Genomic DNA, 14,351 nt, shown 5'->3' on the forward strand with positions numbered 1-14,351 from the left:
AAAACAAACTTTACAAACAAAAGGCCATGCCAAATCAGCAAAACAAATAAGACAAAAGACCCATAGCAGACAGGAGATTGCCGCTAAACAAATATAAGAAATGAAACTAATAATCCAATCAAACCACCCCGCAGAGTTTACCCTCTGACGGAAACGCCTGACAGGATTTAAGCACTCACACACAAAAGGAGAAAAGGTATAAAAACCAGGAGTTTATTACACAAAGCTGGCTAGCCCCAGGAACGCAGACTTCTTGCTATCTCTCGCCTTCCTGAAAATTAAAGAAACTTGCTTCCAGGTAGCTGCCTCTGTCTGTGTCCTTACTCTGAAAGCACTCCCAGCTGGGAAAAAAGAACCCTTGGAAGAAAGGCATTTGCCAGCCTTTCAACAGAAGAAAGGAGGTTTGACTTCTTCATGTCTCTACTGCAAGGAGATATATTACTGGACTGATATTTGTAAGTTTACTGACCTCTTTTTCAACACTGGGCTTTGCAACTGAATAATCCCCGGACGGACTGAATTAGTGAATGATATATGGACTGTTTGACTATGCTATAACTCTTACTGGAATAAACTATTTAACTAGCACGGTGCATCTGTTTTACTGAGTGTAAGCTACAGAAACATTTATCTCACATATTTTGCCTGCCTGCCTGACTGCCGTGCAGATTCTGCTAGGGTGTATCCCTAACAGTGCCCTTTGCAGGACAGTTGTGTGTCAGCATAGACTCAAATCTGTACATATGAAAGCGAAATTACCCCTCACGCATCGTTGCAAAATCTCCAGAACCATAAAGCCTACAAAGTTGAAATTTGGCACTTATGTTCCTCTTGGGGCTCACTAAGAAAGGAATTTTTTTCCAAATGACCATCAGAGCATTGGTCTTTCCTATATTATTATTGTTATTGTTATTATTAACACGCTCTGATGCTAAAGAGTTCTACTCCCCCTCCCCACCTGAAAAGAAATCTGCTCCGAATGCAAAATACCAGCAGAGGAGAGGAGTTAAAATTTCAGTTTCACAGCACCAAGCAGCTTCAGTACAGAACAGTTGAGCTAAGCCACGCCCAGGCTCCTTGCTGTCTCCTCCTTGCTCACACAGCAAATACTGTTTCACTTTCCAAACAGCCCTCCACTCTCTCACACACTGACAGGACGCTAGCCAGATGAATACTGATGGATGCTGGTAGGGCAGAGGCAGAATTCACATTGTCCATTTTCCTACCACTGGATCCAAATGGGAATTAATTTGGTATAAATAATTTGGAATAAATTTGGTATAAATAATTACAAAAATTAAACCTGGGAGCCAAAGTCCACCCTGCTTAAAGGGCCCAAGGTTGACCAACACTTTTCTGCTCATAATTTAAATATCAACAATCTTTTTATTTTGTGGGGAGAAGGAACAGCTGGCTGGCAATCTGGCTGTGGAGAGACCCCAGCCTCCCATCCTATGGCAATGGGACCCCTCCTCAATCCTCGGGCCCCACCCGACCCCACCCAGGTGACAGTAATCATAAACTAATAGTTTTGTGATTATACTTCTATTTGGTGCAAAGGAAATGCGAAGCTTTTTCTATTTCCTTCTTCCTCCCTCCCTCTCTATATCCTTCCTTCCTTCCTTTTCCCCTTTCCTCCCTTCCTCCTCCTTTTCAAAAATCTCTTTTCTGCTTTTTCCTTCTACTAGTTTGCATTAGCAGTTTTCCCATTTCCGTCCTTCCTCCCTCCCTCTTCCCTCCTTCCGTTTTTTTTTTGTCTCCCTCCCTTCCTTCTTCCCCCTCCCTTCCTCACTCTTTCCTTCCTTCATTCCTCCTTCTCTCTTTCCCTCCTTCCTTCCTCCCTCCTCCCTTCCTCCCCCTTCCTTCCTCCCTCCTTCCTCTCTCTCCCTCCTTCCCTCTTTCCTCCTCCCTCCTCCCTCTTTCCTCTCTCTCCCTCCTTCCTTCTTCCCTTTTTCCCTCCCCTGCCCCCTCCTCCCTTCCTTCCTTCCTCTTTCCCTCCTTTCTGCCTCCATCCTTCCTCCTCCTTCTTTCCCCTTTCTCACTTCTTTCCTCCCTGCATCCCTCCCTCCTTCCTTCCCTCCCTGTTTTTCCTTCCTTCCTCCCTTCCTCCTCCTCCTCCCTCTTTCCTTCCTTCCTCCTTCCCTCCTTCCTGCCTCCATCCTTCCTCCTTCTTTCCCTCCTTTCTCACTTCCTTCCTCCCTGCATCCCTCCCTCCTTCCTTCCTTCCTCTTCCTCTTTTTCTTTCCTCCTTCCTCTCCTCCCCTTCCTCCCTCTTTCCTTCCTTCCTCCCTCCCTCTTTCCCTCCTTTCTCACTTCCTCCCCCCTCTCTCCCTCTTTCCCTCCTTTCTCACTTCCTCCCTCCCTCTTCCCTCCTTTCTCACTTCCTCCCCCTCCCTCTCTCCCTCTTTCCTCCTTTCTCACTTCCTCCCTCCCTCCTCCCTCCCTCCCTCTTTCCCTCCTTTCTCACTTCCTCCCTCCCTCTCTCCCTCCTTTCTCACTTCCTCCCTCCCTCTCTCCTCTCTTTCCCTTTCTCACTTCCTCCCTCCCTCTTTCCCTCCTTTCTCACTTCCTCCCTCCCTCTCTCCCTCTCTCCCTCCTTTCTCACTTCCTCCCTCCCTCCCTCCTCCCTCTCTCCCTCCTTTCTCACTTCCTCCCTCCCTCTCTCCCTCTCTCCCTTTCTCACCCTCCCCCTCTTCCCTCCTTTCTCTCACTTCCTCCCTCCCTCTCTCCCTCTTTCCCTTTCTCACTTCCTCCCTCCCTCTTTCCCTCCTTTCTCACTTCCTCCCTCCCTTCCTCTTTCCCTCCTTTCTCACTTCCTCCCTCCCTCCTCCCTCTCCCTTTCTCACTTCCTCGCTCCCTCTTCCCTCCTTTCTTACTTCCTCCCTCCCGCTCTCCTCTTCTTTTCCTTTCTCACTTCCTCCCTCCCTCCTCCTTCTTTCCCTCCTTTCTCACTTCCTCCCTCCCTCTCTCCTTACCTCCCTCTCCCTTTTTCCTCCCTCCCGCTGTCTTCCTTTTATCCCCTTTCTGCTTTCTTCCTTCTGCTAGTTTGCCTCAGGGCTTCCTGTTCTCCCTCTGTACAACTTCCGATTTAAAACTATATATATATATATATATATATATATATATATATATATATATATATATATATATATATATATATATACATGTATATTTTTGTTAAACTGCCACTCACAGGTGACGTTCAGCAGCACAGAGATCTGGACGGATTTGTCCCGGGCCAAGTGGCAGGTGAAGGAAACGCCGTTGTCCTCGTCTGTGACGGGGGAGATGCAGACATTGCTGGCGTTCACCCGGTTCCCCTCCTGCAGGCTGACCTCTCTGTCCCCTCGCATCCACAGCAGCTCCTCTGCCTGGCTGGGATGCTTAACGGAGCACCAGAGGGACTGGCTCAGGCCCACCTCGGTCGCCAGCTCATAGTCGGCGGTGTTGGCGTTGATGGACAGCTCTAGGCCTGAGGGACGAAGGAGTTCATCAGAGTTGGAAGGAGCCTTGGAGGTCTTCTAGTCCAACCCCCTGCCCAAGCGAAAGACCCTAAACCGTTTCAGACAGGTAGCTGTCCACAGTCCTCTTAAAGCAGGGGTGGGCAAACTACGGCCCGCGGGCCACATCCGGCCCGTTGGTCTGTCCAATCCGGCCCGCCCCTGAAAAAAAAATCGCTGGGCGTGGCGTATTATGCCCTGCACCGCGTGGCCCCCCAAAGCTGCAAAACAGCGCGGAGCGCTCTCGGGGTAGGAAAGAAAAGAACTTTGCAAAGGACTCGGCTGGGAGTTCGAAATCACCTTCGAGCGTGACCTCTCCGAAGGTGAGTCCCCGCCGATCCCCCCTTTTTAACGGGGCTTCCGGGCTTAAACTTTGCAAAGGCAAAGTTTGCAGGCGGGAGCATCTTCCCGCCGAGGAGCGGGAAGGGTTCCACCTGGCGGACGGGCTGCTTTGGAGAAGGAGGCTTTTTTTAATGGCCTTTTATAAAATTGGTTTGGCCCTCGAACGCAGATCTGATTTTCCATGCGGGCCCCCGACAGAAATGAATTGCCCACCCCTGTCTTAAAGAGTGTCGAAGCATTCACAACTTCTGGTGGCCAGCTGTTCCGCTGGTGAATCGTTCTCTCTGTCGGGAAATTTCTTCCTATTTCCTGGTTGCTTCTCTCCTTGATCAGTTCCCATCTATTGCCTGCCTCCCTTTCTTTCTTTCTTTTTGGAAAAACCTTTATTAAACATTGAAAAACACCAAATACAAAATACAATACCACTCATTAAAATGAAAACACCGCAGATGTGACAAACTATTTTGACGGTGCCTGCATACCAATTATTTTTTTTTCCCATGCGTATTTCATATTCCTGGTCGTTCTTATATATTGTCCATCTTCAGCTATTCGTTCCTTAGTTATTTAATTGTTTATTTCTGTTATTTGTTCGTTTGTACCAGTTTTCCCACACTGTATAATACTTAAGAGTCTTCCTTCCTCCCTCCCTCCCTTCTATAGAATAATAAAATAACAGAGTTGGAAGGGACCTTGGAGGTCTTCTAGTCCAACCCCCTGCTTAGGCAGGAATCCCTAGATTATTTCAGACGAACGGTTGCCCAATCTCTTCTTAGAAACCTCCAGTGACGGAGAACCCACAATTTCTGGAGTCAACTGGCTAATTGTTCTCACTGTCAGGAAATTCCTCCGTATATTCTACGTTGGATTACTTTTCATCCATTGCATCTTGTCCTTCCCCCTCTTTGCAAACTCCACTCCCTTTTAGCACTGATGAGGTTCCCTAGTTGGGTCATGAAACGTCCGCGAGAAAACCAAGCTCAACGGGGAGGACGCTCAGTCCCTGCAGAATAAAACTTGACAGGAAATTTCTCCTGAATTCCAGGTTGCTTCTCTCCTGGATTACTTTCCATCCGTTGCTTCTTCTCCTGCCTTCAGGGATTTTCGAAGAAGAGGTTGATCCATTTTGGGATTTTCCAGAGGATTCCTTCCTATTAATGGTGTGGGAGTAGGAACGGATTTCCAGAGGTAAAAATTGCAGACCACGGGAACCATTTGCACCACGCTCAGGTGACCCTGAAGACACAGGTGGCCTCAGTGACCCTCTAAAAGGAGGCAAATGACCAGCTGTCTGCAAGGAATATAAATCCTTCCCTTCCTCACCATCCAGTCAGAGCGGAAGAAGCTTCTGGGAGGAGAAGCAAAACGTCTTCAAAGAAAGAAACAGAAAGTCTAGTCGCCTTTGGGATAATCCCCATTTGCACGCTAAGAATCCCACCAACACCTGGCCTGTTGGATGCAGGGCTCTGCTTACCTGCCACGACGCCTGGCACGATGGCTGCAACGAAGAGCAACTTTGGGTAAGAGGCGCCTTCCATTTTCGCGCTCCGAACCCAAGCTGGAAAAAGAGACAAGATTGGGGAGGCTCTTAATGCTTCCACGGATGTGAAGGGTCTTCCCAAAAATCTTCCTAGCTACACACACACACACACACACACACACACACACACACACACACACACCAGAAAGGGGAAAAAAGAAAGCTTTGATCGATTTTTCACTCCAGAAAGTGGATCTGCAGGTAAATTCCACACCTTGGCGTCCTCCGTACCAGCGGGACCCCTTTTAGGGTCTGGTTCCCCCCTCCAGCACCCTCCAGCAACCCCCACCCCGGGCTCTCAAAGCAGACACTCACGTACAACAACTGGCCCCGGGCGCCCTCGGTCCGCAAAAAAAAAAGAGGCGGCCGTAATCGCCCACTTTTTATAGGCGTCCCAGTTATATTATTTTATTGCGGTGCATGGAGAAGTGAGTCAGGTGTGCTGAGTTCAAGGTGTTGACATTCAAGGACTTTTCTGGATAAACTCTGGGTGCTTCCCCTGGGTGCTTCCCCATTTTATGGGCCCCAGTGGGACAATGAGTAACCAGCATCCCGCTGGGTTACTGGTTTTGACCTGGCGGGCAGCGAGAAACCTTTCAATAGGTCGAACTTTTGTCACCCAAAGAGGATGTCAGCGTTCCAGAAAACCTCCAAACATTGTCTCCAAAGTTCTTTTTAGTTTACTTTATTGTCATTGCAGACAAGGAATAATGGATGGAAACTGACCAAGGAGAGATTCAACCTGGAAATAAGGAGGAATTTTCTTGACAGGGAGAACAATCCACCCCTGGAACAGAAGTTGCCTTGGGAAGTTGTGGGAGCTTCATCCCTGGAGACTGTCAAGAAGTGATTGGACTGCCATCTGTCAGAAATGGTGTAGGGTCTCCCTGCTTGGGCAGGGGGTTGGACTAGATGACCTACAAGGTCCCTTCCAACTCTGATTACCTGTTACCTGGACTGTTGTAAGTGACTTGCAGCCGTTTGTTTAGTGACTGTTCGAAGTTACAACGGCACAGCCATGCTTCACACTTATGCCTTTGTCAACATCTTCATGCGATTGGAATTTAGAGGCTTGGCAACTGGCAGGTACCCTGTTTCCCTGAAAATATGACCTACCCTAAAAGTAAGTCCTAGCTTGATTTTTACACATGCACCAATATAAGCCCTACCCAAAATAAACCCCAATTAAGATCCCACCCGCTCCAGAGTGGAAGGGTAAAAATTAAGCTAGGAACTGCCCTACTACTTACCTTTGGACAGGTGTGGCCAGGCCTCACACACCCTGACACCTGCCTTGCCGGCCCATTTCTTCTGCAGCCGGCAAGGCTGGCGAGGCTTTCTGGAAGGCATCTGGAGCTGATCACAAAACCCTGGATCGATCCTGAGCTCTCTTATCAGCCACAGCGGCCTTCAGGAAAGCCTTGCTGGCCACAGAAGAAGGCGTTTCGGAAGGAGGCCGGGGCGACGCGCGCAAGTGAGGTGAGTCGGTGGATGATGTCCCCCGAAAATAAGACCCGGTGACTTTTTTGGTGGCAAAAAAAACAACCACACGTAAAACAGGGTCTTATTTTCAAGGAAGCATGGTACTTATGATGGTTGAAATGTCCCAGGTCTGTGATTTTTGCAACTTTCTGACAAGCCAAGTCCACGGGAGAAGCCAAATTTCCCATAACAGCCGTGCTAGCAACAATAACTGCAGTGATTCACTTAACAACAGCGGCAAGAAAGGTCGGAAAATAGGGCAAAACTCACTGAACACATAGCAACCGTTGTGGTCGTTTTAAGCCCGGGACTAAAGTACCTGCAAATGAAGCAACCTGTAAATATATTGTAATTTTGTGTCTGCTTGTCTGCTTGATAGCCACTAGAGGGAGCTGCAGTACAGGATTTGGGATTCCTCTTTGGGAACCCAATTTTAATTGCTAAAGCCGCTTTTACCTTTACAGGTGAGCATGAAATTCAACACTACCTTGTCGTCAGGTAGCTTTGTTCTTTTTTCCCCCTCAGGCCACAGGGAATCTTTTTCATCAAAACACAGAAGCAGCAAGGTTACTTATGTGGAAGACTTTGGCATACAACCAGGGTGAGTGAACAACCCATGGAAAGTATTTTTGGGAACAGTGTTTTCCAAGCTTGGCAACTTTTAAGATGAGTGGACTTCAACTCCCAGAATTCCTCCCCCAGCAGGGCTATCCAACCATGGTAGCTTCAAGGTCTGTGGACTTCAACTCCCAGAATTCCTCCCTCAGCAGGTCTATCCAACCATGGCAGCTTCAAGGTCTGTGGACTTCAACTCCCAGAATTCCTCCCTCAGCAGGTCTATCCAACCATGGCAGCTTCAAGGTCTGTGGACTTCAACTCCCAGAATTCCTCCCTCCGCAGGGCTATCCAACCGTGGCAGCTTCAAGGTCTGTGGACTTCAACTCCCAGAATTCCTCCCTCAGCAGGTCTATCCAACCATGGCAGCTTCAAGGTCTGTGGACTTCAACTCCCAGAATTCCTCCCTCCGAGGGCTATCCAACCGTGGCAGCTTCAAGGTCTGTGGACTTCAACTCCCAGAATTCCTCCTCGGCAGAGCTATCCAACCGTGGCAGCTTCAAGGTCTGTGGACTTCAACTCCCAGAATTCCTCCCTCAGCAGGTCTATCCAACCATGGCAGCTTCAAGGTCTGTGGACTTCAACTCCCAGAATTCCCCAGCCAGGAGAGCCAGACCATTTCGGAAAATGGCTGTCCAGTCTCTTCTTGAAAGCCTCCAGTGACGGAGCATTCACAACTTCTAGTGGCAAGCTGTTCCCCTGGTTAATTGTCCTCACTGTCCAGAAATTTCTCCTTATTTCCAGGTTGCTTCTCTCCTGGATGAGTTTCCATACGTCGCTTCGTTGGAAGAATTATCCTTCGGGGTTCAGTTCCGAATGGGGGAAGACAAAACCCTGGAAACACGGAGGCTGGTTTGGAAAGATGGTTTAATGGCGGACAGGACCACGGATGCCTTGGATGCTTCAAGGTGTTGGGGGGAAGGAAAAGAAGGGAAAGAGCTGAGATGCCGAGAGACCCCAAGTTATATCACCTCAGTTGGGCCTCAACTTAGGGTTTCCTCTTCCTGTGCAAGAAATGCATCCCGCTGGCTGTCAGGCTCCCATGGGCGGGTGTGTGTGTGTGTGTGTGTGTGTCTTAGCTAACTTTCGTAGGCTTTGTCTGGACCACATGGCTTCACCTGAGTGCCGGCGGATGCAATCTTCCCAGGTGCCAGGTGGCGGGGTGGGTAGAGGCCTTTGTTATGTAGAATACTCTGGCCCAGGCCTTAATGGCCCTCTCATCAACAAAGATGATGCGTGTGTGTGTGGAGGGGGGGGTGAGTTTCTGCTCCTGAGTTTCTACTTCTCTTTTTAGGGGAAATATTCTGCCTTTTTTGTTTTGTTTTAGTAGATCCTAAAATATTTCATTTTTCCTAGGAGAGGGGTGGGCGCTAAACTTCCAACAGAAAGGTAGGCCGGATATTTCCCTGGGAACTGTTGGAAGAATGATCCTCCTGGGTTCGGTTCCACGTGGGGGAAGAAAGACCCTGGAAACACCCTGGCGACTGCTTGGAAAGGTGGTTTAATGGCGGACAGGATCACCTGCCTTGAGTGAAGAAAGAAGGGGAAAAAAAGGGGGCCGAGGTGCGGAGAGGGCCTTGGCTTTATACTCCCTCGTTCTGGCGATTTGAATTTGAGCTTGTATTCGGATCGGCTCTCGGGCTCCCATGGGGCCACGTAGGCTGTCCCGGCTTGGTGGAGCCTTGCTGGATGACGATGTCAAACGAAAGAGCTTGGGCCAATTCCTAGTGTCGCTCTGCCTGGAGTAGGTCTTTGTTATGTAAAATAGGCTGGCCTAGGCCACAGTAATGGCCCATTAGCAAAGGTGGCGGCGGTGGTGCGACTGAGTTTCTGCTTCTGAGGTGAATTTCTACTTCTCTTTTTAGGGAAGATATTCTGCCTTTTTAGTATATATCCTAAACTATTTCATTTTCCTGGGGGGCAGGGGGTGCTAACTTCCTTGTCTGGCCTTCAGGTGCAGCTAATAATAAAAATACAAAATAACATGATAATACAAGATCTTACTAGCAGAGGGAAATTCCCAGGAGAGTAAATAGAAAGGGCTGTCAAAATTATAGATTATGGATTAAATGCACCTACAGTATGTAAAATACGACATTAAACTGCAGTATTTAACATCGAATGTGGCTTGTTTTCTATCCAGTTCAAGCACTTAGTTGAGGCCACATAACGGAAGCCTCCGTGTGTGGCCCATTTTTGGCTGGCAGAGGGATCCCAGGCCGGTTCTTTGATATTTCCAGGCCGGCCCCACGGGCCAGATTTAAGCAACCCATGGGCTGCATCCATTCTCCAGGCCTTTTTATTTCTAAACTAGCTCTATACTGGTGCTTCGCTACAAAACTATGTGGTCGGGCTTAATTTGGGGGGAGGAAAATAAGGGGGGAGAAATTCTGCCTCTGCCTACCAGCATCCATGGGTATTCATCTGGCTAGCGTCCTGTCAGTGTGTGAGAGTGGAGGGCTGTTTGGAAACTGAAAGAGTATTTGCTGCATGAGCAAGGAGACAGCAAGGAGCCTGGGCGGGGCTTAGCTCAACTGTTCTGTACTGAAGCTGCTTGGTGCTGTGAAACTAAAAAGAAACGCCTCTCCTCTGCTGGTGTTTTGCATTTGGAGCAGATTTCTTTTCAGGTGGGGTGTAGAACTCTTTAGCATCAGAGCGTGTTAATAATAATAATATAGCAAATATTAATGCTCTGATGGACATTTGGAAAAATCCTGTTACGAAACTATGTGGTCGGGCTCAGTTTTGGGGGGAGTATGATGGTATTCATCTGGCTAGCGTCCTGTCAGTGAGTGAGTTGAGGGCTGTTTGGAAACTGAAACAGTATTTGCTGCATGAGCAAGGAGACAGCAAGGAGCCTGGGCATGGCTTAGCTCAACTGTTCTGGACTAAAGCTGCTTGGTGCTCTGAAACTGAAACTCCTCTGCTTGTGTTTTGCATTTGGAAGAGATTTCTTTTCTTCAGGTGGGGAGTGGGAGTAGAACTCCTTAGCATCAGAGCGTGTTAATACTAATAATAATATAGTAAATATTAATGCTCTGATGGACATTTGGAAAAATCCTTTCTTAGGGAGCCCCTAGAAGCCAAGAGGAACGTACGGGCCACATTTCAAGTTTGTAGGCTTGACGGTTCTGGAGATTTTGCGATGATGCATGAGGGGTATTTCGCTTTTATACAGAGAGATTTACACCGTTGCTTAATAGTAAATTGGCCTTCCGGGCAGAAAAGCTATTTATACTATTGTATTTTACAAAGCGGTACGAGCACTTATCTTGTGATCTTGATTGTATCTCTAGAAAGCATGAGGTTGGAGGCCGCCCCCATGGCCTCAAGGCAGCCAGGAATCTATGCTAAGGACAATACCCTTGGATCCTTGCACGACACCCCTGGAAAGTATTTCACATTTATTACGGGTAGCCCTTGACTTACGACCGCAATTGGGACCTGAGTTTCGGTCATTAAGTCAAGGCACCCACCCTTATTGGGGCAAATGTTGTGACAGTTTTTATAGCGGTTCAGTAAATTAGAATTAGAATTATTTTATTGGCCAAGTGTGATTGGACACACAAGGAATTTGCCTTGGTGCAAATCATGTCAGTCCAAATCACATATATCCATGGCTTATGACCACAACTGAGCCCCAAATTTATGTTGCTAAGTGAGACATGTGTTCAATGGGTGTTGCCCCATTTTACGACCTTTCTTGCCATAGATGTTAAGTGAACTTGGAGGTTTACCTGTTGTGGTTCACTGGCAGCAGGTGCAGACGGCTGAGGTCTCGGAGAGCGAGGACCGCGATGAGGAGCCCACGTGCAGTGATGCAGGGATGGGGCCAGGATCATCAGGAAGTGGAAGGCTGCCTTCGGAGGTTGTGGAGGCTGGCAGCAGTGAGGAAGAAGACCCCGAGGAGCCTGTGCCCAGGGCGCATGCGCCAGGGCTGCTCAAAGGAGAAAATTCCATCAGAAGAAGAAATTATTAAGAAAATATTGGATTGTGCTGAAATGAGCAAATTGACATTTGAAATCAGAGAACAAGAAGATAAACAATTTTATGAAGTTTGGGATCTTTTTATCAATGGTTAGATAATAAAACATAATGATAGAATATTCAGATTTAGCATAAAAAAATTTTTTTTCTTAATATTATCTTTATAAAACATTATTAAGGTAGATTTGGTATGATCTTATGATTTATTGCAAAATAAATTAAGCAAACTATAGTTATCTCGTTAAAATATGAATTAACAAAATTATAAATGATTTTTTTTTTTAGTGATATTAGGTTATACAATTATTGATTGATAATATGAGCTATTATGTAATATAATTATACTAGTGACTAGGAAATGGATGCACAAAAAAAAGTGGTAAACCAATCGATGCACTGTATGTAAATTCATGAAGAAGGATCTTTTTATGTTTTTTGTGGTATGTTTATGTTTATTTTGTTATGTATGTTTATGTTTATCTTGTTATTAAAAAATAAAAAAAATTATTTTAAAAAAAAAAGGAGCACGGGCGACTCGGGAGTAAAGCTGCAAGGTGATGGCCCTTCTCTTAAGGGATAAAAGCCAGCGGAGAAACCAGAGTTCTTTGCAGGAAGCAAAGACGTTTTTGCACTCGAGCCTTGCGGACGTTCGGATTCTCTTAGTTGGTGTTTGGAGACTTTTTTTGTTTGAAATACTTCTTGGCAACTTTATCCAGTGTTCTTGGCAGCCTTGGCAAGGCTCGTTCTTATCAGAAACAATGAGTTTGAAACAGCCTTTGAACCTGGAAGGAACGGAATTCGTAAAGAATCATGAAAAGGTTGTGCTGTTACCTTTGTCTCGTGTTTGCTTCCTTGGAACCAGGTTTGGGTCAGAACATTACCTGTGTCCTCAGGGTCACTGAGTGGTGCGAATGGTTAGCGCAGTCTGCAATTTCCCTCTGGAAATCCATTCCTACTCCCACACAATTCCAAGAGTGTTCATCCCAAACTGGATAGCTAAAAGTCTTCAACAGAAAAAAAAACAGAAAGTCCAGTGGCCTCCTGAAAAATAAAATAAAAAAGGCACCTTTGGGACAACCACAACCTGGGTGACTGGAGAATCTCTACAGATTTTAGCTATGCAATTTGGGATGAGCCCCCTTCGATTGGTGTGGGAGCAGGAATGGAAGCAGACTCCAGGGAACCATTTGCACCGCTCAGGTGACCCTGAGGACACAGACAGACCTCCAAGTGGCCTCAAGGACCCTCTCAAAGGAGGCAAATGACCAGCTGCGTTTCTGCAAGGCGTATCAATCCTTCCCTTCCTCACCATCCGGTCAGAGCTGAAGAAGCTTCTGGGATAAGAAGCAAAACGTCTTCCGAAGAAAAAAAAAAACCAGAAAGTCCAATTGTCTCCTGAAAAAAAAAAAAAAACCACATTTGGGACAACTACGACCTGAAGGACGGAGAATCTCCAGAGACCCTTAGCAATGCCTGTCTATTTTAAAATGTCTATTTTAAAATAAGGCATGCTCGGGCTACGCGGGGAAGCTCGATAGCAGGGAGTGTGTGTGAAAACTCAAATCAGTTGTGTAGAAATGAGTTGGCTCAAAGAATTTTCAAAAGGGAAGTATAAACGAGGTGCAGCTTTGGGTCTCCTCGTGTCAACGGAATTGCACAATTCAAGAGGAAGGTTAGCTTGGCCTCGTTTGTTTTGTCATACTTGGAGGCAGGCGGTAGGAAAAAAAAAAAACCTGCGTGTGGGAATTCGCTGCCCTTTGGATTGCTCGTATGACCTCTTCATTTTTCACCGCAGTTACAGGCTTAGCCAAAGGATCTTTCCAAATAATTACAGTTTAATAAAATAATAAAATAACCCAAGAACACAGAAGCCAGCAGGAGAAATGGAACATGCCCCGAGAACAATATTCCAATCTTTAGTAGTCTGAATATTTGAGGGCTGCCCCAGAGAGAGAAGGGAGGGGGTCAAGCTATTTTCCAACGCACCCCAAAGGGCCAGACAAGGAATAATGGATGGAAACTGACCCAGGAGATATTCAACCTGGAAATAAGGAGAAACTTTCTGACAGGGAGGACAATCCACCCATGGAACAGAAGTTGCCTTCGGAAGTTGTGGGAGCTTCATCCCTGGAGGCTTTCAAGAAGAGATTGGATTGCCCTTGGTCAGAAATGGTGTAGTGTCTCCTGCTTGGGCAGGGGGTTGGACTAGATGACCTCCAAGGTCCCTTCCAGCTCTATTCTGAATTAATTAAAGTTGTGGGAGCTTCATCCCTGGAGGCTTTCAAGAAGAGACTGGACTGCCATTGGTCAGAAATGGTGTAGTCTCCTGCTTGGGTGGGTGGAGGGTTGGACTAGATGTCCTACAAGGTCCCTTCCAACTGTTATTCTGCTATCCTTCCTTCCTTCCTTCCTCCTTTCCTTCCTTCTCCATCACTGGAGGTTTTTAAGAAAAGACTGGCCAGCCCTTTGTCTCAAATGGTATAGGGTCTCCTGCCTGAGCAGGGGGTTGGACTAGATGACCTCAGAGGTCCCTTCCAACCCTGTTATTTATTTATTTAATTTATACTGCCGCCTGTTCACCCATGGCGACTCAAGGCAGCTTACACAATGTAAAACCATATTTAAAACAAAAAAAATAAAAAAACAATACAAACTAACAAAAAGAATCAGATACATTAGTAAAGTACAATAGAACAAAATTTGGAAATAAAAAATAAAAAATAAAATTCTACGATTGTATGAATTGATGTCCGCCGGGGAACACGTATTCCTGCACCATTTCTTGTACAGCCTTTGGAACCAACGGCCTCTGCAGAGAAAACACCAGCAGATAAAATCAGAAATCCAGGAAGGTGTGAACTTCCTTTCCCATCGGATGACCTTCC

The 14,351-nt window shown here is 46.8% G+C and overlaps 1 protein-coding gene across 2 annotated transcripts in view; it reads right to left on the reverse strand.

Annotated features, from left to right (window-relative positions):
* Positions 1 to 14,351, reverse strand: part of TMIGD1 (transmembrane and immunoglobulin domain containing 1) — a 30,954-nt gene that overhangs the window by 12,657 nt on the left and 3,946 nt on the right. For both annotated transcript variants that reach the window (XM_087924394.1, XM_087924400.1), the window contains exons 2-4: positions 11,217 to 11,416; positions 5,317 to 5,400; positions 3,194 to 3,472 (exon numbers count right to left, since the gene is read on the reverse strand). In XM_087924394.1, the coding sequence (XP_087780520.1) occupies positions 3,194 to 3,472; positions 5,317 to 5,380 (343 nt within the window). In that variant the 5' untranslated portion in view covers positions 5,381 to 5,400; positions 11,217 to 11,416. The remainder of the gene's footprint in view (positions 1 to 3,193; positions 3,473 to 5,316; positions 5,401 to 11,216; positions 11,417 to 14,351) is intronic.

This window comes from Pseudonaja textilis, chromosome 1, assembly GCF_049901715.1.
Source record: "Pseudonaja textilis isolate UNSWEBS1 chromosome 1, rPseTex1.2, whole genome shotgun sequence".
In the NCBI taxonomy this organism is placed as follows: Eukaryota; Metazoa; Chordata; class Lepidosauria; order Squamata; family Elapidae; genus Pseudonaja; species Pseudonaja textilis.